Genomic DNA, 25,866 nt, shown 5'->3' with positions numbered 1-25,866 from the left:
AATTATATTCCTAAGAGCTGCACCAGCTCTCAGTAACGTGTACACACGAGAAATACTATCAGGCAACAGTGGGACACCTATACGTATAACCACGCGTGCTTGTGATATCTGCTTTGTTGCCTGCAACAAAGTGAACGCGGAGGTTTTGTTCTGGTGCGATTAGCACGATAGTTCTGAACGTGCAAGGTGAGTTTATGGCATATTGGTCTTTGCACCATTTTAATCTTGCAGTGGGTTTATCTGCGCATGCAACCATGTCAATGCTTATAGAGCAATATGACCATGAGTTGCGAGCCATAAGTAACACTAACGTTAAGTTAGGATGGCAGTCATTCAATCGGAAACTCAACGTTAACACTGTCTTTTAATCGTTTTTAGGACTGACTTTATTTCATTGTAAATTTTGCCTGAAGTCTGAAATTACGCTGTTTGCCACACTGATGGAGAATTGATATATAATACAATAGATGCACACTTGATTGCGTTTGTGTCCTTGTCTTGCAGCAGGCTAATTGTAGCTAGGTTTAACAGTTAGCAGGCTAATTGTTCTCTTAGGTAACGTTACCACCTGCTAACTTCGGCCCTGCCAGACAGTTTAGCATTATTTAATCCTCGGATTCAGACATTCACGATCAAGTTAGGAAGTTTAACTTTCGTTAGTAAGGTACTTAGGTCGCAGTAGGAGGTGATTATCCCTCCAGAAATCTTTGAAAACAAAAGAAGGGAACATAATGCAATACTACCTGTGCGAATGGTTCTATTGAAATGATAGGGTTTTCATACACATGGAGTTAACACTATTTTGTTTGTGCAGTCTCTCGTGTGTTATTGTGTGTGCGTGTTGTGTGCTTGAGGGGCGTGTGTGGTCTTCGTTGTGAAAATATGTCCAAGCGAGGAAAGAAAACCGAAGTTGCCGTCGATGGAGAGAACGAAGCAGGTATAGTAGGCTGTTTCACATTAAATTAAAGTTAAAGTTTATCCTAAGAGTTATGCCAAGATCGTTGTAACTTGCACTGTTTTGGTTAGGTGAGATTAAAACTGCTTCCGTGGCACGGTGGATTTTGTGTGTGACTTCTTTATCAATCACTTAATCTCTTTTTTAGCACCCCCTGAGGCCAAGAAGGGAAAGAAAGGGAAGGAGCCTGAAGCCCCAATTCTGTATGAAGACCCCCCAGACAAACTGACCAGTAAGGATGGCACTGCTGCCAACATGAAGATCACATCCTGGAATGTGGATGGCCTTCGAGCATGGGTTAAGAAAAAGGGTCTGGATGTGAGTAGGTTGTTTGATAGATTTACATGTATCTAAATGCAGCAGATTCTTTTACTGGCATTACTTTTTGTACTGGTAAGCAGGGCTGTAGTGGAGGCTAAACACAAGTAAACACAGTTTATCCATCTCTGAAATGTCAGAAATAGTTTATCCACCTCTTAAAAGAATTTATTTGCCAACTGCAACTTTTAACATTGAAAAATCACACTGTATTATTCACATTCACAATATGTATACTCTTCAACGCTCTAGGATAAAATGCGCAGTACACCTTACCGTGATCACAGAATTCATAGTTTACCCTCCTCTTATTTTACCACTACACCCCTGCCTGTACCTACATGCAGCAGATTATTTTACCGGCATTACTTTTTTCTACTGTTTAGCTTTCTGCATTTCTTAGTGGGTGTGTGTTCAAACAGAAAATTATGCCATTCAGTAATTGTTATTTAAGTACAGCAGACAAATGTAATGCATTGATCATTAAACTGGTTGCACATGAATTACGATTAAATCTTTAAAAAAAAAGAATTGTCCTCACATCTCTTATTTTCCTTTTGGACCAGTGGGTACGTGAGGAGTCCCCAGATGTGATTTGCCTGCAGGAGACCAAATGTGCTGAGAAGGCCTTGCCTGCAGAGATTACCTCCATGCCTGAGTTTCCCCACAAGTACTGGGCGGGCTCAGAGGAGAAGGAGGGCTACAGTGGAGTGGCCATGCTTTGCAAAACAGAGCCCCTCGATGTTACTTACGGCATTGGTACGTACTCATCATTCCTGCTTAAGTGTGGAGGAAAAGCAATCTTTTCTATTGTATTTCAATTTGTTTACTGTATAAGGTATCAGTAACAAGATAATACATTGGTTTGGGATGTCTAGCATGGTGTAAGGTCTTTTTTCATCAGGATTACACAGAAGAGTTTGTCAGATCAGATTTAGATAACCAGTAATTTGATATCCAAATAAGGCAATATATTAGAGGTTTTTAAAGGGTGTTTGTGTTTTCAGTTATGTAAATAGAATTATTGAAAGTTGTAAACTTTTTAGTAACGTGACTTTTGGTGCATAATTTGGGAAGATGGTCATCAGTTGACTTGATTCACATCCTCTTGAACCTCTGTTCTTTTTTCCGTTTTCAGGAAAGGAGGAACATGATAAGGAGGGCCGTGTCATCACTGCCGAGTTCCCCGACTTCTTCTTGGTAACGGCCTACGTGCCCAATGCCAGCCGCGGACTGGTGAGGCTCGACTACCGCAAGACCTGGGACGTGGACTTCAGAGCCTACCTCAGCGACCTGGACAAGCGCAAGCCTCTGGTCCTGTGCGGCGACCTGAACGTGGCCCACCAGGAGATCGACTTGAAGAACCCCAAGGGTAACCGCAAAAACGCCGGCTTCACCCAAGAGGAGCGTGACGGCTTCACCCAGCTCCTGGAGGCCGGCTTTGTGGACAGCTTCCGCGAGCTGTACCCCGACCAAGGCTACGCTTACACCTTCTGGACCTACATGATGAATTCACGATCCAAAAACGTCGGCTGGCGACTGGACTACTTTGTTCTGTCCAAGGCCTTACTGCCTAAGCTGTGCGACAGCAAGATCCGCAACACTGCCATGGGCAGTGACCACTGCCCCATAACCCTGCACTTGGCTTTGTAAAGCCATGTGGTAACTAAACTCAGTGGTAGAAAAGTTGGTCAGTAGATTAGAAAGTGTCAGGTGAGTTGTCAGAAAAGTAATGTTTCCACAGTTTCCTATAGCCACTTCATCCAAAAGGCTTCTAATTCTGGTGATTCTGATGAGTGACATACGTTCAGAATTGCACATGGTTTGTACGTTTTAAGTTTAAATGTACTGTAACCACACAATTTGATAATGGCATTTTAGCTTGGCAGTCAAACCCTGTGCTGTATTCTTGGTGCTATGATTTTTTTCCCCCCCGAGAGTTATGATTTGATAAAACTGCTGTCTATACTTTGTCGGATGTTTAAAACTGTAAAAACACATACTAATATGTACCCTGTTTCATAAACCAAATTGTCATGGTTTAGACTAAAACTGTTATTCATGACTTCAATGTACTAAGTCTAAGACAAGTCTCTCTTTTTATTTTTTTCCAAAGAGCTATCTTGTAACCATGCTCCCTAATAAATGTTAATTTTTAAAATTTGAGTTGTTTTTATTTGCTATGGTGTCAGAAGAAGAAAATCTTTAATTTCAGCCACAAATAAAAATAGGAACAAAACTTTTATTCCGATGAATATACAAAACCTATTTTTTTTTAAAGTACAGCTACTAAGTCTTCTTACAGGTTGTGTGAGTTCGTAGGTGGATCTTCATGTTGCCTTGCTGTGAAAATCCCTTCCCGCATTCTGGACATTTGTGTGGTTTCTCACCTGTGTGCACAAGCAGATGCTTTCTCAGCTGGTCAGGAGACCCAAATCGCTTGTCGCAGTGGATACATGCGTGAGGACGAGCCCCCGTGTGAGTCCGCATGTGGTTTCTCAGGTGAGTCGATGCCACAAAACGCTTCCCACACTGCGAACATTGGTATGGCCTTTCTCTGGTGTGCGTTCGAGTGTGCAGCTCGAGCTCTGGTTTGCTCCGGAAAGTTTTTGAACACACCTTACAGGCAAAGGGTTTCTCGCCTGTGTGTATTCTTAGATGCCTTTTCAGAGCGCATCCTTGTGTAAACGCCTTCCCACACACATTACACATGTAAGCACGCTCCCCAGTATGTGTTAGCATGTGTGCTTTCAGTATGTCTGAACCAGAAAACCCCTTTTCACACAAGTCACAGATGTATGGTCGCTCACCTGTGTGGAGTTTGCGGTGTCTGTAGAGACCCACGTAGGTACAATACCTTTTCCCGCATTGATCGCAGGGGGATGGATTGGGTTTGGCATGAGATTTACCACACAAACTACAAGGAAAAGGTCCTTTTGCTTTAGATTTTTTACTGCTTTTGCCAGAGTCCGAAGAATTGGCATGGACTTTCATGTGTTTCCTCAAAGCGGTGTCCGTACTAAATCTCCTTTTACAGCTTGTGCAACTCAATGCAACATCATGTAAATGAAGTCTCGCATGTATTTTGAGGCCTTTTGCCGATCTACAGGTCTTGTCACATGAAAGGCACTTATGATGTGGTTTCTTTGCAGCCTTGTGACACTTAGATGGTTTTGCAGAGGTTGTTTTGCATTGATCCCCGTTTTCTTTATGGGAATTTTCTGATTCCTCTTCCGTCACATCCTCATCACATACATGTAGTTTCTTGGCAGCCTTATGACGTGGTTTTTTCACAACCCTGTGACCCTTAGATGGTTTTGCAGAGGTTCTTTTGCATTGATGCCTGTTTTCTTTTTGAGAATTTTCTGATTCCTCTTCTGCCACATCTTCTTCACATAGTTCCTTGGCAGCCTTGTGACGTGGTTTCTTCACAACCCTGTGACCCTTAGATGGTTTTGCAGAGGATCTTTTGCATTGATCCACGTTTTCTTTTCGAGAATTTTCTGATTCCTCTTCTGCCACATCTTCTTCACATAGTTCCTTGGCAGCCTTGTGACATGGTTTCTTCACAACCCTGTGACCCTTACATGGTTTTGCAGAGGTTCTTTTGCATTGATCCAAGTTTTCTTTTTGAGAATTTTCTGATCCCTCTTCCACTACGTCTTCCTCATGTGGTTTCTTCACAGCCTTGGGACCCTCAAATGGTTTTATAGAGGTTTTTTTGCATTGATCCCGGTCTTCTTTTTGAGAATTTTCTGATTCCACTTCCGCCATGTCCTCCTCAAACTCCTCAGTAAACTCATCTACACCTCCATTTTCCTCTAAACATATGGAGCTTTCTTGTTCATTTACAAGGCTTGTCCAAGACTCAATGTCAGGGATGAGGGGCGGTTGATCTCCAGCTTCAGGCATAATGTCGGGGATGAGGGGCTGTTGATCTCCAGCTTCAGGCATAATGTCGGGGATGAGGGGCGGTTGATCTCCAGCTACAGATGGCTGATAGGATAGGGCAGACAAAATGGTGTCTCCAAACGGTGTCTCTGAAACAGGTGAGAAAATGAGAATGGTTAGATAGATAGATAGATAGATAGATAGATAGATAACAACAAACACACATACATCTCGCATACATAAAAAAAGTCACTCAAATTTAAGAATTTAAAGAGTTAAACATTTTGTGAAGTGATTATAAAGGTCTGGTATGAACTGACCATGTGATGCATTGACGATGATAAGGTGCTATGGTGGAGTTTGTGCAATGGTGGTAGTGCAAAAGGGAACAGTGTAGGGATGGAACAGTGCAATAGCTTTGCTTATTATTATATTAACTAATGACTATGAGAAAAGCAAACAAGGTTAGCGAGGTATGTTGCGCTCAAAGCCAGGCTATGCTGTGACACGAAAGTGGATCTGTTTTAAGTGTCGCTATATCACCATGGTATCTTATGCTGTCAACCAAACCTGGTCGGGAGGAGGTTATGTGCTAAATTATAGCTCAAATCGTGTAATCTACCGCACACTGACCAATCAATTGTCTTAAAAAAGGAAGTTCTCTCACGTGTAGATTTCTGTCATATATCTTACAGGTGGAGCTCCGCCTCTACTAACATTTTGGATCTCGAATGCGCTTTAATAGTGCTGTGCGTGCAAATATCCCACTATGGACGTGCATACCATACAACAACAGATGACAATTGATTTATTTGATGTTATAGGTTAGACACAAAAAATGACCGCAGTGTAGATTAAGCTATCGCTCAAGAATGCGGAAGTAATTGTTTTTAAATAGAGGCGGTTTTTAAATAGAGGCGGCCAAAGTCATCCCAACACCGAGAACGCGCACAGATCTGAGCTGAAAGCCTAGTTTGACAAATATATCACATAACTGCTATCGTAGGATCACTTAACGTATACCCCTGAGTCAAGGCTTTGTCAAGCCTCGATATGTCTACATAGCCTACATATGTCTAACGTGCTTCGTAGTATAGCCTACCCCACAGGTTATAGCAGCAATTGCTAATTTGCACCTGTAGTCCCTGGGCAAGTATAAAAACATAAAATAAAATAACAGTAACATAAATAAATTACATAGGACTAAAGATGATGTGATGGCCATAGTATTTAACAAACAAGCAGTCTTAGAATAGAAAACATGGACGCCAGCAGCCCACTTACACTCTCTTACCCCCCTCCCCAGCATACAAGGATACAAGGAAGTTTATTGTCACATGCATATAGTTACTGGAAGTAAGAAATGCAGTGAAATTATGTCCTGCATTTGTAGATTGCATTTATTGGGAGGGGGGGGGGGCACCAACAATGAGCACCCAAGAGCAACAGGGGCAAGGAAAAACTCCCTTACCAAGGAAGAAACCTTGGGCAGATCCACGGCTCAAGGGGCTAACCCAACTGCCAGGGGTCTTGGTGTGTGTGTTGGGGGATGACAGGGGAGATGGGATAGTGTGCTGTGTATGTGGGGAGAGGGCAGTGTGCAATATGTGTGTTGGAGAAGCTTCCTCATGCTTTCACAATGTGTATTGGGGGGGGGGGCAGTGTGCTGTAAGTATGTTGGGGATGTGTGTTGGAGAAGCTTCCTGATGAAATAATGTGTTGTGTAGGGGGGGGGCAGTGTACTGCAAGTATAGGCCCTTTCACACTGGCGAAATTGCCGCAATTTTATGTACCAGAAACGACTGTCCCTTTCACATAGAACGAGGCGGAACGGCGGGACAAAGTGTCTCGCCAAATTTACTACCAAGCCCCTAGACATTTTGCCGAGTTTTTTCGTTCCGGCACCAGTGTGAATGGGTCAAGGCGGAAAGGGGAATCTGGGCGGGCATTTTGATGCTATGTCCAGCCCACCACAGGAGATTGCAAATAAATCTAACTGATCAAAAGCAGCAATAGCATAGACAGCACATTATGTCAATCTATAAATTCACAAAGTCTGCAATCAGTTGCCATAATAGGCTATCCTAAAATCCAGCGATCTGGCATCAAGGTCTGTCTGCCCTATATGTATATCCTCTGATTGTAATGCTTACAGATATCTAGGCGATATTTGTAACATTTGTCTTGTATTTGGCCTGTTATAAAATCATGTAGACCTATTGAACAATTTAAACACGTTAGGAACCAAAAAGTTGGAGACATGCATAAAGACATTGCTGCAAATTTAAAACCGATTACTCTGGAATGGCTAAATGTACAGGGGCATGCTTTACACCTTACCTTGTTCGGTAAGGTCTGCTGTTTATTCTGATATATGTTTGTCATGTGTTGAGGTAAAGTTTGCAAAGTATTCCACCAAGATGAATGGGTAGGGAGACGGGTGCAAAAAATATGATTAAATTAAAGTTACTAAGTTATGATTAAATTAAAGTTTTCTTGCAAACCGTTTACCACAACAACTAACCACTAACATCGTTTAAAAGCTGAGAAAAAGCTCTTTCGTGTGATACATGTGATGTCTGTGATAATAGGCTACTTCGCAAGTAGTTCAGCAAATTTGGGTGGGACAGAATACCTACAGAGCAGCAGCGCTGGCCATATCGGCTCTGGCTCACATGATGTAGGGGAGACCGGGGACAGTTGCAACGCTTTTTGCATTTGGCTCTGTTACTCAGACACGGTTTGGATTAGACAAACCAATTTTTTATCCAATACACTTACATATGTCTGTTAATAGTCTAAACCATTTAAAGATAATTACAGAATCTACATTTTTCACAATTTGCATTTGAATGTAAGGAGTCAGATGTTGCAACTGACCCCGGGCCCGGGGACAGTTGCAACATTGTTTGAGGATGGTTGCAACATGTTAAAAATACAATATATTACAATATATGTCAGTGCAGCAAAATGATTATTTTTGTATGTAAATACAAGTTATGTAAGTTATAATAATATCACAGTGTTATTTATTCACCAGCTTTGATTAGATGACAATTATAGATTTGTCTAGATGAGTAGGCCTTATGTGCAGATGTCAAATATTGAAATAGATATAAAATACAGTAGGACTTTAGTGACATAGGAAGAATGGAACAATTTGGGAGGCAATTCACTTTTATTTAGACTATTGTCATGTAAAACAGGTTTTAAAAAAAATATATATTTTATATGATCATATTTATGCATTGTAAGGGACTGTGGGACAGTTGCAACAGTTGTTGCAACTGTCCCCTTTCCTGTCAGCCATGATAAAACCTCATGTGCTAGCTAAACAAGGGGACCTTGACACATGCTAACCATAGTAGCTTAAAGTTAACATATAACTCATTTAAATCATATGTGACAGCAGTTTAACAGAAACAAAGCTCAAGAAAATAAATACTTTCATACCTAAAAAACAGTTATTTTACAATAAATCCTGGAGCAGTTCAGGAATCTCCTTGCTTTTTCTCTGCTAAGGGGGGCATCCAACTGAGCATATGCAGTGTGAGTGTCATCACTCTACCTTGTTTCTGATTGGAGAAAATTGACATGTTGCAACCATCCCCTGTTGCAACTGTCCCCGGTCTCCCCTACTGCTTTAAATGCATTATCACTTCACTACCCAACACATGAACAAAAAAGAAAAAAATGTGCTTATGTCGCGATTTTCGATAGGCCTAGGCCTAGAGAAAAGACAGCTATGGTAACCTAACAATTAGGATTTTCTTTGCCTACACTGCTGTTTGGTTGTCCCAAACTTTGAGACAATCCATACTCGCATTAACTGAATCTTATCAACCCGAACTACGATGTTCCAAACAGAGTGACAGGATGCAATGCCTAATAATCTCACTGCCTTCGGCATAACTGCTAACAGTGCGCCTAGGCCTACTGTTAAACATCTGAAAAATATTAAGCTGCTGTTTTCTTTTCATGACGAAAGCACTAGCCCCACGCTTTAAATGATTTATGACTGAATGGAACGTTGCGTTTTTAAGCGCCAGAACTGCTTATACTTACAACCGGACCCGCGTCACACAGAGCAGGTTGTTTGCGCCATGCCCCTTTTGAGGGGAAAACATTCCCTCAGAACAAGCCAGAGTGAACCGGTAGACATGTACCAACCACACAGCTAAGAACCCCTCCCTGAGTTTCTTTTGCCTACCATGTCCTCAAAAAAATCCTGACAGAAGAAAATTATGGCTACAAGCCATAAGAAGAGAAGACCGTATGACACTTCTGGTCACTGAGTGGGGTTGTTGCACCACTTCCGCACTCGGAGACTGAAGGGACATGTTTTATATTAATTGAATTTTTTTGCTTTTTGCTTTTTGTAGGTATCTTTCACGGTCAACGAATCGCAAAGTGGTTATGTATTGAGTGGTCATATTGATTTGTGGTATTTTTGTTATTATTTACTCCTGCGATTTCTGTACGAATTACGTTTATTGACCCTAATTTGCGTTGGAGTTAATGAGAAGGGTTGTTTGTTTTCCCCCGAAAGGGGCGGGGACGTTTGTCACGAGTCAAGTTCCCGGATGTGCCGGTCTAACTTATTCACCCCTTGCAGACACGTGACTTAAGTCACGTGACGGCTCCATGCTGGACGGCAAAAAGATGGGAGACGGACGGCAAATTACATTATGTCAAAGATTATAATGAACTGAACACCATTACTATAACATCTTTGTAGTTCAATGTATTGTTGTTTGGGGTCTGATAGTCAAAGAAGATGCCAGTGGTGTTGTTAGATGAAATGGGTCATGATCGCAAATGTAAAGTTATTAAAACTGGTGGTAACAGCAAGGGGAGATAACGTTGCGTTAGGCTACTGTAATTAACATTATGGTAAATGAACACCCATAAGTATTTCTGGACTAAAAATATTGCAAAGCGATTTGGTTACTTTATTTGTCTTGCTTTTTATCAGTTGTAACATAGTCAAAACGTTAAGAATGTCATATCAGAACATGAAATAATAACTAGCTGCCACACTTAGAAGCTAGCTATTCTAGCTAACGTTTATCGTAGCTCATAGTGCTAGGGCTAATGCAACTCGTCAGTTTGTACTAGGCCTGTCAAACTTGATTCCTTTTAAGGATCCGGGTTATTCTGAGTCACTCACTAAACTGATCCGGGTTGAACGAGTCACTTGAGTCATTTGAGTCAGTATTGCTAAATCGCAAAGAAATTCAGTCCCACGTTCAAGCAGTGCCGTGGGGTGCTTCATTTAGATTAAGTGCCTTCTCATGTTGGATGTGGATCCTCCATGATTTGAAACCAGGTTTTTGCAGCACTTGCATTTAGCCTTTAGAGTTTTGCTCTCCTGGTCAAAGTGCATCCACACATTGTTCATCTTTTTGGTGCTCATGTTCAGAAACGTTGATCTTATTGACAAAGAGGGTAGCCTATATTATAATAATTAATTATTTGTTGTTGTTTTGTTAACAATAGAAAAGTTTGCCTAGGTCTAATGCTACTCTGCTACAATGTTTATTACCACTACTACTAATAGTAGGCTACTAGGAATTTATTCTAATAAGTATTATAGGCTGCTAATACTAGGCAACTAATAATACTATTAATCATAGCTATACTGTTAGGTAGCCTAATATAATAGCATATAATATAATATAATATAATATAATATAATATAAACTAGCCTAATATAATAGCGTCAAAACCTCCACCCACTCACGGGGAAAGAAAGCAGTTTGAGCCAGACTGTTTATTTATTGTCTTAACCTAGCCTAAGCAATTGACTTTCAATGTAGACATAGAAACAGGGAACGAGAAATGCCCTGCAGTGAATAAATTATTATTATTGTTATTATTATTATTATTACTACTACTATTCTCATTAGGCCTATTATTATTATCACCTTGACACGAGTAGAAACTAGGCTACTCGCTCGTGTACAGATCCACTCATGTAGCCGGCTGATTCGACTGACTCGCACTCATAACAACATAACATTAACCGGTCCGCCCGGGCTGATCCAAATGACCCAGGTAGGCTAGCCTACTCAAGCAACTCCATACAGAGCTTGCAATGTTTCGGACTGTCTTGGCGACCTAATTGCATTTTAAAGTAGGCTATCGTGCAGAATATATGTTATTTCAGAAGTGAACGCATGGCTTTTGTTGTGGATTTTCTTTTAACTTTGACGAGGAGTTAGAACTCCTCTAAAGATCCCTCTAAAGATCCACTCATAACAACAACGTAAGCCCGCCTGGCTGATCCGACTGACTCAGGTAGGCAGCCAACTCCAACAAAGCTTGCAATGTTTTCGGACTGTCCGCGACCTAATTGCATTTTAAAGTAGGCTATGCGCAGAACATATGTTATTTCAGAAGTGAAAGCATGGCTTTTGTTGTGGATTTGTTTTTCACCTTGACGCGAGGAGTTACTTCGCTGCTCTAAAGATCCACTCATGACAACGTAGCCGGGCTGATTCGGCTGACTCGCGACTCATAACAACGTAACCGCCCGCCCAGCTGATTCGACTGACCCGGTAGATACTCAAAGCAGCTCCATGAGCGTGCAGTTCGGACTGTCTGCACGACCTAATTGCATTTTAATATGCTACATCTATACACCAAATCTAATTATGTCTAGGCTACATGCAGAACATTGAATGTTATTTCAGAAGTGGAAAAATGGCTTTTGTTGTGGAATTGCTTTTCACCTCGAGGAGGAGCTACTGGCCTCGCAGAGATCCACTCATGACAACGCATCCGGCTGATTCGACTGACTCAGTACTCAGCGTAGCTTAACCGGGCCGGCTGATCCGACTAACCCGGTTTGCTACTCAGCAGCTCCAATCTGAGTCCCATGGTCTGTGAGTCTGCAATGTTTCCGCCTCTGGGAAGTTAACCAGTTATCTCGACTGCCTGCTCACTCAGTCGCTTGAGTTGATTTGTGGAGTTGTGGTTGCCTACGAAATTGTTACATTTTTGGCAGCTATGATGGCTAGGGCTAGGAGGCTAGCTAATGTTGCAAGAGGTTTGTGTGTGGCGCTGTTTATCGTTTTAGATTGAATTGTAGTAGGACTCAACTGATCCGAGTTAATGATACTAGAGACTCGCGACTCATGGGTTAATTTAAAGACACGGGTGAAAGATCCGAGTGAATCACGACTTAAACACCTTTAGTTTGTACGTTGCCACTCATGACAGCGAATAAACTTACTTCTTACATGTCTTAAGCTAAATAATTGAAAGAAATAGGAAATAAAAAAAAAACTTGAACGGTATTATCTGTTTACATTCAGATCTTGCCAAAGACTTTGCCTAAGTGCTATCTGCCGTCCTGTTCAAAGTCTATGGTTGCTATAGCAACCGCTGCTGTGCTTCATACACTGAGGAGATAAGCATGCAATTGTGGTTGAAATACTCCCAAAACACAAAGAAAACAAACCAAAATATATCTATGCAAGAACATGGGATGTTGTTGTATTCCAAACAATAAAGCCAACAGTCGCGGGAAGGACATTACTACGGTTAAATCTCACTATAATCCCTGGGTTTGTGGGATATGTCCCATTACAACCAATTTATTTGATTCGCGGTTCTGCCGTCCACTAGGCTATTTTGCTGTGTGGCGAACAAAGCGTGGCGTCACTTGCAAGGGGTGAATTAAGGTTTTGCACCCCACGCCATAATGTCATGTGACCGTTTGTTTACAACTAGAGTGGTAGGCAAGAATGGTAGGCAAGGCACTGCAGAGAGTGGTAGCAAGCCTACAACAGTCGGGTTGCATAGGCTACACATAGTTACAAATAGCTTCAAAATTGAAATTTTAATATCAAATATTGACGGGATGCCGACCACTTGCTTAGGCCATAACACACTAAGAAGCAAAAGGACCGTTTAGCCTACCTATTGTGGTTGTGGAATGATCAATTAGCAGCTGTGAAGTCTTTTTATTCTCAAGATAGTTTGAATGGTGTAGCCTACTGTCTACTAAAACAGGCTAAAAATACAACTATCTACAGTCATCCAAAAATGAATTGCCAGAGACAGGCTATGAAGGGAAAAAAAGTGCAGCATTTTAAACATGGCAAGATTATTTTTACCGAACAGTTTGTTCTAATTTGCTGGAAATACATGCTTGTGGACATCAAACATCTTCTGTCCTTCTATTTCACGTTATCATGTGTGTCATTTGATTATATAATCACAACAAATGCTAATAAATGAAAACAGAATAGGCTTTTGTGCTATAAACGCCAGGTCACTTAGGCTAACTCGTATGTCAAAATAAACTGATTTGATCCTAATAGTTTAGCCATCACACACAACAACTTAACACAGCAACCTCAAACACCACTGTTGAACCTAGGCTACTGCTTCAGTCATGTAAGAAATAAGCAGTTTATGAATTATCTTTACCCGTTTAATCAAGTCCACATGACCAAAATAACAAATGAGCTAGCATAACCCTAATATAGGGTTTGCAATGGGTTTCCACACAATTAATGAACTTTATCACTCACATTCTGAGTTTTTCTGGGTGGTTATATCCATGCAGATCGCCTTGGAATAAGCCATCGCTGTTATATGATATAATATGTTACAGGATTCATGCCATTAATGTTTGACGCTGGCTATAACAGTAGCTTCTAGGCTACCGTTTTAAAGTCTGCTGAGTCTACTGCCTACCAAATCCTGTCGCTGTTCAGTTAAATGATCAAATATTGTTTGATTTTTGCTCAGCTTTCAGAAGGAAGACATGTTCCTTTCTGGTCAAATTTCACAGCTTCTAAGAAAGGCTATCGTCTAAGAAAGGCTATCGCCTTCGTAAACCAGTTTGAACAGAGAAAAAAGTTAGGCTACCATTAGGCTACATGCAGGTTCTCGATACAGATCAATGCACCAAATCAGATTTTAGCGGAAACAACGTTCCTGTGACAGGCTATCAAATATTGAACAATGGGATAAGTTTCATCATCACCTTTATTGATGCCTGAAATGTTGACATTCCAGAGATGTAGCCTACTGCCTCGATGTTCATGGGGGCCTACCAGCTGGATGTAAACAAAGCTATAGAACCTTCAAAAAAATTGAACGGTTTGCCTCCATGGGTCTTCAAAAAAAAATGGCAGTCTAAAAAGAAATTATTTTCTGGTCCCGGTTGACTTGTGCCTTAAATTACCCATATGATGTTTGTCAATGTTAAGTAACGTTAGCTCATTCACAGCCACACTAGATTGTATCAGCATACCAGCAACAGGTCTTAATTGGGCTTTCCTTGCCGAAGAAAATACCATGAGTCAGAGGATTAAACACATCAGGTAAGTTGTATTCGTCCATAGACTGTACATTACATACTGTTAAGTGACATAGCAGGCAGCAAGATGCAACCGTTAACTAGCATAACAGCTCTTATCGTTTCATTACGTTGGTGATGTACGTCGTTCGAGACGAGAGATGTAGTCCACTGAGTGGATTCGCACAAAACCAACATAACTTTTGAAGTCTATCGAACAACAGTACTTTCTTGACGTGAAAAATTATCTTTTAAATTCACACACATCATATGTGAAATTTGTGGCACAATTCAAACTGGACCAAAAAATAATTGTTATCTCTCCATTAACTCCCGTTCATAATTTTTTGAAAGATAGGTCCCATGGACCGGAAGTAGAAGGGGCGGGACTTCACCACTCTATCACGTCGTGTGACAAAGTTTACACCAATCATCTTCTTCTAATGTATCCTTATGTTGAGACGTCCATTCTCTTTGCCCTATGCTATCATTTGTGCGCGAAGCATGTTTCAATTAAGGCAATACACAAGCTATTTTTTATTGTTGTAATATTGAATGATTTCATTAATAAATTGTACGCACAGTGCGTACAGGATTACGGCTGGCGGCGCCACTGACCAAGGCCACAGTAGCCTGGAACCTCTGATTTTCAAAGGGGAATCACGGCGAACGCAAGGGCAACTCTTCTCTTCAATTTCCCTTCCAAATGACTTTTTATTGTCTGAAGACATCTATCGCAAGAATCTAACAGCAACAGCAAAGCAAATGCAAGCTAACCAAAATGCAGTCGGTTCTCCGCCATGGTTTTGAAATCACACACCTGCTGTATCTGAAGCCCCGCACGCATAATAAGGCCTACGACTATCACTCTACACGCTCCCTGTTGCACGTCACAATTTAATTTACTATAGCTGATCCTGCCTCCTGGCTCCCCAAAATGCTGCATCATGTGAACAGATCAGCAGGCCGGCAAATTTTCACCTCGCTTTCAGACACAAAAAGACGGCAAAAAGACGTCTCCTCTTCCCGCAAATTTAGCGGGATCTCTGTGTGAAAAAGCCTATGATGAAGGGACTTACTAATGCAAGCAGAGTACTGTATGTATGATGTATGTGAGTGATGACAGTGAAGATGTGTGTGTGGGCGGGAGGGGAGTGGAGCAGTGACTGTGTGTGTGTGTAGTGTGTGTGGGTACAGTAGGTGGGGGCAGTGTGCTGTAAGTATGTAGAGGATGTGTGTTGGAGAAGATCCTGAAGACAATGTGCTGTGTATGTGGGGAGGGGGGGGCAGTGTGCAGCAAGTATGTAGAGGAGGCTTACTGTAGCAAGCAGTGTGCTGTATGTATGTGAGGTGATGACAGTGATGATGTCAGTGTATGTGTGTGATGGGGATGGGGGGGGCAGAAAGGCTAGGCAATCAAGGACATGGGTAGATAGATGGAGGAGAAATCAAAAATAATAAATAAAAAGTTCTATGGAGATGTGCAAAAGTTGGAGAAAGTCAGATATGTGTGTGTGTGTGTGTGTTTTGACGTGTGATGAAATAAGAAAATAAATAAAAGGTCTGTAGCATAGGGAGAGGGATGTAAAAGTGCTAAAAGTGTGTGTGTGTGTGTGGGGGGTCATGAGTGCTGAGGAGTGAATGAGTGCAAATTCAGTATAGTGTGAATTCGGAGTTGGGAAATGTTTGAGAGTGCTGAGGAGTGAATGTGTGCAAAGTCAGTATAGTGTGAGTTCAGAGTTCGGATGGCCTGGGGATAAAAACTTCTCCGAGTCTCTCAGTTCTGGCTTTGTGACTACATAGGTGTCTTCTTGATTTGAGCGGTAGGAATAATCCATTGTTAGGATGAGAAGAGTCCTTCAGAATCTTTTGGGCTCTTAGGAGTACTCTTCTGGAATAGATATCTTGTAGAGCAGGGAGTTGAGTTCTTATAGTACGTTCAGCTGAGCACACTACTCTCTGCAGAGTACTACAATCTCTAACTGTGGAGTTCCCATACCAGGTGATGATGCTACCAGTTAGAACACTCTCAACAGCTGAAGTGTAGAAGGCCTTCATGATGGATGTAGAAACTTTGAATTTCCTTAGCTGTTAAGGAAGTAGAGTCGTTGTCTGGACTTCTTCAGAACATATTGAGTGTTAACAGTCCATGTTAAGTCTTCAGTAATGTGGACACCAAGGTATTTAAAACTTGTGACTCTCTCTACAGGTTGCCGGCTGATCATTAGTGGGGTGTAACTAGTTCTGCCGCTTCCTTCTGTAATCCACTACCATTTCCTTGGTTTTATTGATATTCAGGTGTCAAGCTGTTAGATTGACACCACTGTGCCACCTCATCAACCTGATCCAAGTAGAGCTGTTCATTGTTGTTACTAATCAGGCCCAAGATCACTGTGTCATCTGCAAACTTGATGATGGAGGTATGACTACTGTTGGTTTTGCAGTCATGTGTGTAGATGTTGTACAGCAGTGGACTCAAAACACAGCCTTGGGGAGCACCAGTGCTGATGGTTAATGAGTCAGATGTCAGATCCCCCACTCTAACCACTTGTGAACGGTTGGTGAGGAAGTCAAATATCCAGTGACACAGGGTGGTGTTCAGTCCTAAGGCCTTCATCTTTGTGACCAAGGTGAGAGGTACTATCGTGTTGAATGCTGAACTAAAGTCAATGAACAGCATCCTCACATAATTCCCATTCCCCTCCTCCAGGTGAGTTAAGGTGGTGTGCATGAGGTTTGAGATGGCATCCTCTGTAGACCTGTTGGCTCTGTAAGCAAATTGAGGGGGAAGGAAGGAGGCAGGGAGGGATGAGCAGATAATGTTTTTTACAAGCTTCTCAAAACAATTCATCACTGTAGACGTCAGGGCTACTGGGCAGTAGTCATTCAGACATGATGGACTTTTGTTTTTTGGTACTGGAACAATAACAGACTGCTTGAGGCAAGTAGGAACTGTCTCTTGAGCCAATGATGTGTTAAAGATATAAGTGAACAAAGGAGCTAACTGAGCAGCGCAGGATTTCAAAACCTTGTTAGAAATTCCATCCGGTCCAGCAGCTTTTCTACAATTAACCCTCCTAAAGGCATTGCTCACATCGACCTCAGAGACACAGAAAGGCATCCTCATTTGCTTCACATGCTGCAGCTAGTGCAAGATAGTCTGTGTTTTTCATGTCAAACCAAGCATAAAAAGCATTAAGTTCATCAGGGAGGGCTTTACCGCCGCTTAGCATCTTTAATAGCTCTACATAAACTATAAGATGCCGCTTTGTAATCCGTCATATCCCCTGAAATAAGCCCAGCATTATAAGTCATGGTGCGTGTCTTTAATGCCGTTCTCACTTCTCTATCCACCCATGGCTTCTGGTTAGGGAAGCTTCGGATCTTTACAGTTGGGATGATGGAATTAGTTAGCATATTGATGTAACTCAACTGACCTATCGCAAGCCCCGCCCATCGAACGTGGATGAGCCAATGGCAGTCCAGTAGCTCCGCACATGTAGATAAAGTCTTCCGGAACTGCTCCCCCTGCTTTATATTCACGAGCGCACACCATATCAGACAGCTGTTTAGAACGGTATTGTTGCGTCATCCGGAACTTTTTCCCTGGCCGGAACAAATTCACTGTGACAGCTCCATAGAAATGCATTGGAAGCAGTGATTTTTTTCCGGTTTTATGGGATTGTATAGTGATATAAATGGAAAAGGGACGACCAAACGACATGTGTGGGATTAACGCAACACTGATACACAGAATAATGGCTTTCAATCTTGATTATGCTTTTTTGTTATTATGTTAAATTATCTCCTCCCAGCTCTCCCCTATTGTAAGCAAAGAGTTAAACTTACTCCTTAGCAAACCACAATGAATGTCACTTAGAGGAGACTCGTAAACAACTAAGGTTAGCATAGTTAGCTAACCGCTGCTAACGTGCTAGCATCGCCTCGTCATAAAAGCATGGGGCTGTGCACAGTAGTGTAACATTTATTCACTAAAAAATAATAAAGTTGAAGTCGCTCTGCAATGTAGACTATGTTTCCGTTTATTTGCAGTACCATGTTCCTTACATGACATGACCTGGTGCCCTAGCAATATGCATGCAAGTCTATCTAGCACAGCTAGCTATTAATATCAGTGAGTCCCACTCGCCCCCCGTCTAAGTTTGTCACCCAACAAACCTAGATATTATTTTTTATACATGTGTCTCCATACTGGAGTTGTTCAACGGATTCTAAATGAAATCAGGTCCATGGCTCTGTAAAAGAGCCTCTTAAGTTGTAACTTTTACAGACAGGCTTACAGCTACCATTGAAGTTCTAGTCAACTCCGGTCTTAGCTGTCGGACTTAGCAACAGTAATTAAGGGGGGCGGGACTTCGCGAAAGGTCAATTATGTCAGCAGAGTTCGTCTTGAACATCTCCCAGTCAACGTTGCTAAGGGCGTCCTGTAACCTGGCTTCCGATTGGTCAGTCCAGCGCTTGACCTCCTTCATCACTGGGGGGTCCGTCTGACTTCTCTGTTTGTACATAGGCGGTAGGAAAACAGCGGCATGATCTGATTTTCCGAAAGCTGGTAGAGACTTAGCTTTGTAACTGTTCTTGAACTGTGTGTAGCAGTGATCCAGTGTGTAGTTACCACATGTAGGGAAGTGAATGTGTTGAATAAATTCAGGCATGGACCGGTTCAGATGTACTTGATTGAAACAGAGAATGTCTAATCTGGGGAGAACTGCCACTCTCGGAAAACTTCCGGTTTCTGAACTGGTTGCAGTTCCTTCTGTGGTTCCACATGAAATTTCGTCCACGAAAGTGCAGAATGCATCGAGGTCTATGGAGCTGTACCCCTCAAAATCCACTTTTCTCGGGGATATAATTTTTTTTCAAGTAATTTGAGTATTGTATTCGAAAAAGGGAGGCAAAGAAAATACACTTGGTTGAGTATTATATTTTTTAAAGTCACTTAATTGTTCTAAAAAGCCTTTAAAATGTGTCAATGACGTCATTCATTAGCACAATGCTAGCGTGTTATGTGCAACAACGACCCAACCTGTAAGAAATCAAAAGGACATAAGTACTCGTACATTTAACTTTTGACCTATAACCCATGTTGAAGTTATACAAACTACAATCAAATCTGAGATGTCAACGACAATCAGGTGAAAGAGACAAATTTAGCCGTCTAGCTCCATTGACTCCCATTCATTCTGCACTCATGGCGATCGCCCCCAGTGGAACTCTGGTGGAACTGCATCCAAAATTCGGTACAATGGGACTTAATACGGAGTGGCAAGGCTCTCCGTAGACGGGCTCTGATTGAAATCACCGGCCACAATAAGCGCAGCTTCAGGGTGCGTGTGTTGTTGTCTATTTAACACTTCTTGCAATTCTGAAACCGCAGCATCTGTGTTGGCTTGTGGAGGAATGTAGACAGCGTTGAATATTACGAAGTAAACTCACGGGCAGGTAGAAGGGTCGACAGACGATCGCTAGATGTTCTAGATGAGGCGAGCAGGACTTTGAGAGAACGGTGACATTTCTAGGATCACACCACTTGCTGTTCGTCATGATGCAAACACCACCACCTTTCGATTTTCCAGATTCCTCAGTCCTGTCAGAGCGAGCAGCAGAGAAAAACTCCACCGGAGTGATGGCACAGTCCGGTACAAGTTCAGTTAGCCATGTCTCAGTAAAGCATAGAATGTTACAGTCCCTGATGTCTCTTTGAAACTGTATCCTCGCTCTTCGTTCATCCATCTTGTTCACAAAAGACTGGACCATGGCTAGGAGAATGCTAGGCAGTGGAGGCCTATGAGCTCTATTCCTCAATCTGTTACGGGCCCCGGCTCGTTTTCCTCTGTGTTTTTTCCTTCTGCGCCGAGATGCGTCTCCATGCATACACATATAACTAAAGCCTGTTTAGTACTATCCAGCTCCACACACACACACACAGACACACACAACCCCCTTAACAACTTAACATCCACCTCTTAGTCAAGCATGAAAAGGTATGAGAATTTGTACATAATATGTATTCTGTGGGGAGGGCATTCCACTGTCTCATGGCCACACATGAGAATAAGGAACTCCCAAATTTGGTTTTACGACGAGGGATGCTACACTCCCCCCTTGTGACACGTCGTGTAGTTCGCTCAGTATTTTCAGAGCAGAGTGTTACAAACTTTTTCAAAGGGGAGCAGTAGCACTGTAAATTATTTTATGTAGTAAAGATGTAGAAATAAGGAAGCACGCTCAACACCCTATAGTACTTCAACTGGGTGCTTAAACTTTCTTGATAATAAATCAAAAACGTAGAAATATAAATAAAGCAAGCACTCAACAGCTTCGTTTACTTTTTAATTGCCTCACAAACGTTTTGGGCTAACACCCTTTTTCAGTGTGAAAAATGGCAATTTCACCCTTGACCCCAAGTAGGTGTGTTTAAATTTAGATCATCACCTTTAACCCCCACAGGTACCCAGCGCTCTCCAACAGGGGGAGACCCAGTTTCAATGTACAAAAACAACAGACAAAAGACAACAAACTATAACAGCATATACATGACAAACATGAACCACCTATGTCACAGTCCTGCACATTCCAAGCAGGCATTTCCTTTTTGGATGTTCTTGTTAAAAAAGTGGGTACAGTCTTGCATACCGAGCTATTTAAGAAAGAGACAGACAGGAACACTTTTTTACATTTCAGCAGTTATCATTCACCTGCTTTAAAGAGAAGCCTCCCTTATAGCCAGTTAACTAGAGTGAAGCGGATATGCGACTCTGATGAGACGTTTGAGTCCCATGCCAAAGTCCTGTGCGATGGATTTAGAGATAGGGGGTATGGTGATAATTTACTTAACCAACATTTGGGAAAGGTGTGTCAGATTCATAGATCTGAGCTGCTTACATCTAAGTCCAGGAACACTTCTGATCAGGGGTTAGCCATGGTTTCCACATATAGTCCCATATCACCATCAGTAAAACGCATAGTCAATAAACACTGGCACATATTGAAGACAGATCCGAAAATTGCCAAAGCTTTTACTTGCCCACCCAGACACTTCTATAAGAGGACATCCAACTTACGGGATTTTTTAGTTAAATCTGATTTGCCCGCCACTAGGCCCACACATTTTTTGTCACAGATCCCCAGTGGCAATTTCCCATGTCATAATTGCATACACTGTTATGCTATGATCAAGGGGAATACATTTTCGCACCCCAACACAGGAAAAAAGATTACAGTGAGAGGTAAAATTACATGCAACACCAAGTATGTGGTTTACCTTCTTAAGTGTCCTTGCAACTTGTATTATGTGGGGAAAACAAAACGGTTACTAAAAACTAGAATATGTTCCATACGCAACCACGATGAGAAATCATCAGTGGCTAGACATTTTAACCGGGTTAACCACAGTACCAATGACTTAAAATACATGGGGATTGAGGTTGTGGAAATGCCTTGCAGAGGTGCGGATAGAGAGAATCGACTACTTCAGAGGGAGGCTTATTGGATACACTCCCTGGACACTCTCATCCCCAAAGGGATGAACGAGGAAATTATATTGTCTTGTTTTTTGTAATATGTGGTATATGGTAATGTTTGGAATGTGCAGGACTGTGACATAGGTGGTTCATGTTTGTCATGTATATGCTGTTAGTTTGTTGTCTTTTGTCTGTTGTTTTTTGTACATTGAAACTGGGTCTCCCCCTGTTGGAGAGCGCTGGGCTCTAGTTTATTTAAACACACCTACTTGGGGTCAAGGGTGAAATTGCCATTTTTCACACTGAAGAAGGGTGTTAGCCCGAAACGTTTGTGAGGCAATTAAAAAGTAAACGATACTGTTGAGTGCTTGCTTTATTTATATTTCTTTATGTAGTAAAGACACATTTGAGTGTCATTAGATTTTCAAAACTCAATAAACTATATTTGGCCAGTATATGACAGTGATGATAATGGCGTTTCTTTTTGTCATGGATTTTAAGGCAGTTTTTGTACAAAGATTCTAAAGGTTTTATCACTGTTTTACTTGCCTGAGACCAGGATGTGATGCAGTATAGAAGGTGAGGGATGATCATTGCTTGTAAGTATGTACTAGATGCCTCAGTTCTAAGAGAATTTCTTATATATTTAAAATTTGCTAAATTAAATTTCAGTGTATTGCACAATTTTTTAACATGATCTTTAAAAGTAAGATTAGAATCAAGAGTTACTCCCAAATATTTAAATTTCTCTACATGTTTTATGTTTTGTTGATTTACTGAAATTTTGGGATAGGTCTTGAGTTTAGATCCAATGGTAAAGAACATAGATACAGTCTTTTCAACATTCAATGTAAGGCATGAATCCTGTAACCAGTCAGTAACCCTGCTCATAACACTTGTTAGCTTATTTGCCACATCTGTTGCACTTCTCCCATGGACATACAAAACAGTGTCATCAGCATACATAATAATATCTATGCTCTTGCAAACGTAAAGCAGGTCATTGATATACAAGCAAAAGAGCAGAGGGCCTAGAATTGACCCCTCTGGCACTCCCATGGTAGTGGCAAGTAGATAATGTGCCATTTACTTGCACACATTGAGTTCGGCTACTTAAATAGGACTTCATCCAATTTTGGACATTTGAGGAGATCTCATATTTTGCAAGTTTATGAATCAGTACTTCATGACTGTCAAAGGCTTTACGTAGATCAAGGAAGAGTGCTCCCACCACTCCTCCTTGATCTAAGCTAGATTTAATTTCCTCCAGAAAGTAGCAGCATGCGGTTTTAGTGGAGTGTTTTTTCCTGAAGCCGAATCGCACAGGGTGTAACAAGGACTTGGAGTCCAGATGAGCAATTAGTTGTTCTGCTACTACCTTTTCAATAACCTTAGACACAACTGGGAGAATACTGATGGGTCGGTAGTTTGAGACCACTTGAGTATCCCCAGATTTGTGCACCGGGGTGATAATAGCAGGTTTAAGAACGCTGGGGAAAATATTCTCACTAAAAGATTTATTTATGATCATGGCTAGAGGTATCATAATTGATGTTTTGCATTGTTTTAAAAAATATAAAAATGTTAAAAGTAACTGTTACTTGAGTAATTTATTAACAAAGTACTTTTTTACTTTTACTTAAGTAGATTTCTCAGATGGGAGTATTTACTTTTACTCAAGTAATTTTTGAAGGGAGTGTACTTCTACTTGAGTATAGATTTTCAGTACTCTACCCACCCCTGACTATTACAAAATTTCAGTAAGAAAAAAGGCCAAACAAATAGCATTCATATTTTAACACGGCAGTCTATGGAGTTTGCCATTCTGACTTCAATTTTGGTGGTGGTGCAAACACAGGAGACGCATAACTGAAAAAGGTTCATGATGGCGTAGAGGCAATGGCCAGTGCGTGGAGTCGACGCAGAAGCATAAATCAAGCTTTAGCCCCAAAAAGGTTGAGAACCTCTGCTATTGTGGACAAAAATCTTTGTCTTAAAAAAAAACTCTTGAGGCCCAACTCTTCCAAGGATACCTCCTCTCGTAACACCTCTCTCAACCTAACACACTTACCATGCACTTCCCTCCTCTATCTTCTTCTTGTACCACTTTCTCCACCTACCATACTTTGACTAGTACTTATAATGTTGGCACTCTTATCCTCTAGTAAGGTGCACTGTAGCTTGAATATTATTTTCTGGATAAAAGCGTCTGCTAAAATAAATAAAAATGAAAATTTACACAAAAAAGGTCAGGCTTTGTATACAATTGATTGCATTATAATACCAACCTCTGTCGAACTTGGTAGTAGTTGGCTTATGGAGAAGCACAGTTTTAAGTTGTTCCGGGTCAGTTAGTGTCTGGAAACATAGCTCCAAGTCTGAAGTACTATCACTGAGTAATGACGCAGCCTGAGAAGCACAGACAACAAAAAGGTTGAGCAATATATGTATGGATCAGGGCACAAAATTGAGTAGGTAAAAAGTTAAGCACCTCTTTGAAGTCTGGTACCGGCAGCATTTGCTCAAGTCTTGAAAGGAACTCGCCCATCAGTGACTGTAGTGCCGATTCAAACTTCTTTCCATACACGGATGGAAACACCTCCTGAGAGGAAGTAGAAAAAATTAAATGAAAATGAAAGCTAAACATTATATAATCATTTTTGGGTTTCAGTGCAACTTTATGAATTACCTGGAAGAAATGATTCCAATCGTTAGTGTCCTTCAACAAGTTCTGGACAAGGTCCAAGAAGTTCCCAACCGCAGTCTGCGTACTTGTGTCTTTGCTGCTGTCCTACAAGGACAGAACCAATGAATTTTGTCATTTTTCATAGATGCCATTTTCCTAGATCATATTTTGAAGTTACATTTCAGCAATCAAATTCCACTTACTTGCAGGTCTTCAACAAATTGGCGCATTCTGTCAATGTGTGGCTGTATGGTCTTTGGAGCAGATTCACGGTCTTCCTGACACAGTTTAAGTAGCAGCTGAAATTGCAAGAGAGAGACCATTAATAGCTGACTAAGCCTACTGCACGTTACTGGGGCTGGTGTGTATAGCCCACAGCCTAGTTCATTCAACAGGTCAGGGATGTCTGACTTGCATTGGCAAATGCATTGTTAATGTAGTAGGCTACTATTGTAAGTACGTAGGCTACGTTTTTCCGTCATTTCTGAATTACATATTGATATGGCAGTTAGCTTACTTTTCATTACACAGTATAGGAGCAGATCTAAAAGTACCATACCCTTCCTCGCAATCCCAGACTGAGCAGAATTATTTCCTTATGACTGAGTATGTCGGGGAATATATCGACAACAAGCGTTACAAACTCGTCCAGATATCCGTAATGAACGACTCGGCATCGCTGAACAATTTGCCACATCTGAGCAGCCATCAACCGAATGGGGGGTACCAAAAGTCGCAAAGAGAGCGCGGGGACTGGCACTGTAGAGAAATAGTGAGTTTAATGTTACGTTAAAGCTGTGTTTGCTAGCTAAAAGTGTAGCGTTACTTACAATTAGTCACAGGTGTACCGTTAGAACGCGCATGGAAGTATTTTTATGCAGAAATAACATGACTTAGTTGTAACATCAACAACAACAGACCTTGTGATTTGAGTAGAGATTTCCGTCCCATAGCGAATTGACGTTGATACTGCTTCAAATTTGCAGTGTTGAGCCAGAATAGAGAAAATATAAACGTTAAGCTACATTTCGGTCGAATGTCTTGTTCTGACGGAAATGTATGTTGCCGTTAAATTATGGTAAATAATCGGTGAAAAGATAGATAACAGCCATAACAGCAGCTACCCTAAACAGTAAACAGAACTCCACATTGTTTCGTCGCAGTGCCAGTCGTATTTCATGTGCGACGGTTGACGGCGAACGTGTATCATAATAAA

General features: G+C 41.4%; 2 protein-coding genes across 3 annotated transcripts; one reads left to right on the top strand and one right to left on the bottom strand.

Annotated features, from left to right (window-relative positions):
* Window positions 1-67: 67 nt before the first annotated feature.
* apex1 (APEX nuclease (multifunctional DNA repair enzyme) 1) lies at window positions 68-3,434 on the top strand. The gene is made up of 5 exons (XM_048267946.1): window positions 68-186; window positions 815-937; window positions 1,104-1,273; window positions 1,840-2,032; window positions 2,412-3,434. Exons 2-5 carry the CDS (start codon window positions 883-885, stop codon window positions 2,924-2,926), a joined length of 933 nt encoding a protein of 310 aa, XP_048123903.1. The 5' UTR covers window positions 68-186; window positions 815-882; the 3' UTR covers window positions 2,927-3,434.
* Window positions 3,435-3,495: 61 nt separating this feature from the next.
* Window positions 3,496-25,836, bottom strand: LOC125310461 (zinc finger protein 3 homolog). 2 transcript variants are annotated; one of them, XM_048267917.1, is made up of 7 exons: window positions 25,571-25,836; window positions 25,210-25,409; window positions 24,854-24,949; window positions 24,654-24,755; window positions 24,456-24,566; window positions 24,253-24,373; window positions 3,496-5,313 (listed from the first exon to the last, which is right to left on the bottom strand). In XM_048267917.1, the coding sequence occupies exons 1-7, from the start codon at window positions 25,599-25,601 to the stop codon at window positions 3,563-3,565; spliced, it is 2,412 nt and encodes an 803-aa protein (XP_048123874.1). In that variant the 5' UTR covers window positions 25,602-25,836; the 3' UTR covers window positions 3,496-3,562. The 2 variants fall into 2 exon arrangements, with proteins under 2 accessions (XP_048123874.1, XP_048123875.1); XM_048267918.1 differs by lacking the exon at window positions 25,210-25,409.
* Window positions 25,837-25,866: the final 30 nt, after the last annotated feature.

This window comes from Alosa alosa, chromosome 17 (genome assembly GCF_017589495.1).
Source record: "Alosa alosa isolate M-15738 ecotype Scorff River chromosome 17, AALO_Geno_1.1, whole genome shotgun sequence".
Lineage (NCBI taxonomy): Eukaryota > Metazoa > Chordata > Actinopteri > Clupeiformes > Clupeidae > Alosa > Alosa alosa.
The sequence above is the reverse complement of the archived record's forward strand: the minus strand, read 5'-3'. Positions and strand labels throughout refer to the sequence as shown.

Excerpts from the sequence above, each read along its gene's own strand:
- apex1 (XM_048267946.1), top strand. The coding sequence starts at position 883 with ATGTCCAAGCGAGGAAAGAAAACCGAAGTTGCCGTCGATGGAGAGAAC. Across the intron at positions 1,274-1,839 it reads TTAAGAAAAAGGGTCTGGAT|TGGGTACGTGAGGAGTCCCC; the intron begins GTGAGTAGGTTG and ends CTTTTGGACCAG. Across the intron at positions 2,033-2,411 it reads CGATGTTACTTACGGCATTG|GAAAGGAGGAACATGATAAG; the intron begins GTACGTACTCAT and ends TTCCGTTTTCAG.
- LOC125310461 (XM_048267917.1), bottom strand. The coding sequence starts at position 25,601 with ATGGGACGGAAATCTCTACTCAAATCACAAG. Across the intron at positions 24,756-24,853 it reads AATTTGTTGAAGACCTGCAA|GACAGCAGCAAAGACACAAG; the intron begins GTAAGTGGAATT and ends CTGTCCTTGTAG. Across the intron at positions 24,374-24,455 it reads CGGTACCAGACTTCAAAGAG|GCTGCGTCATTACTCAGTGA; the intron begins GTGCTTAACTTT and ends TGTGCTTCTCAG.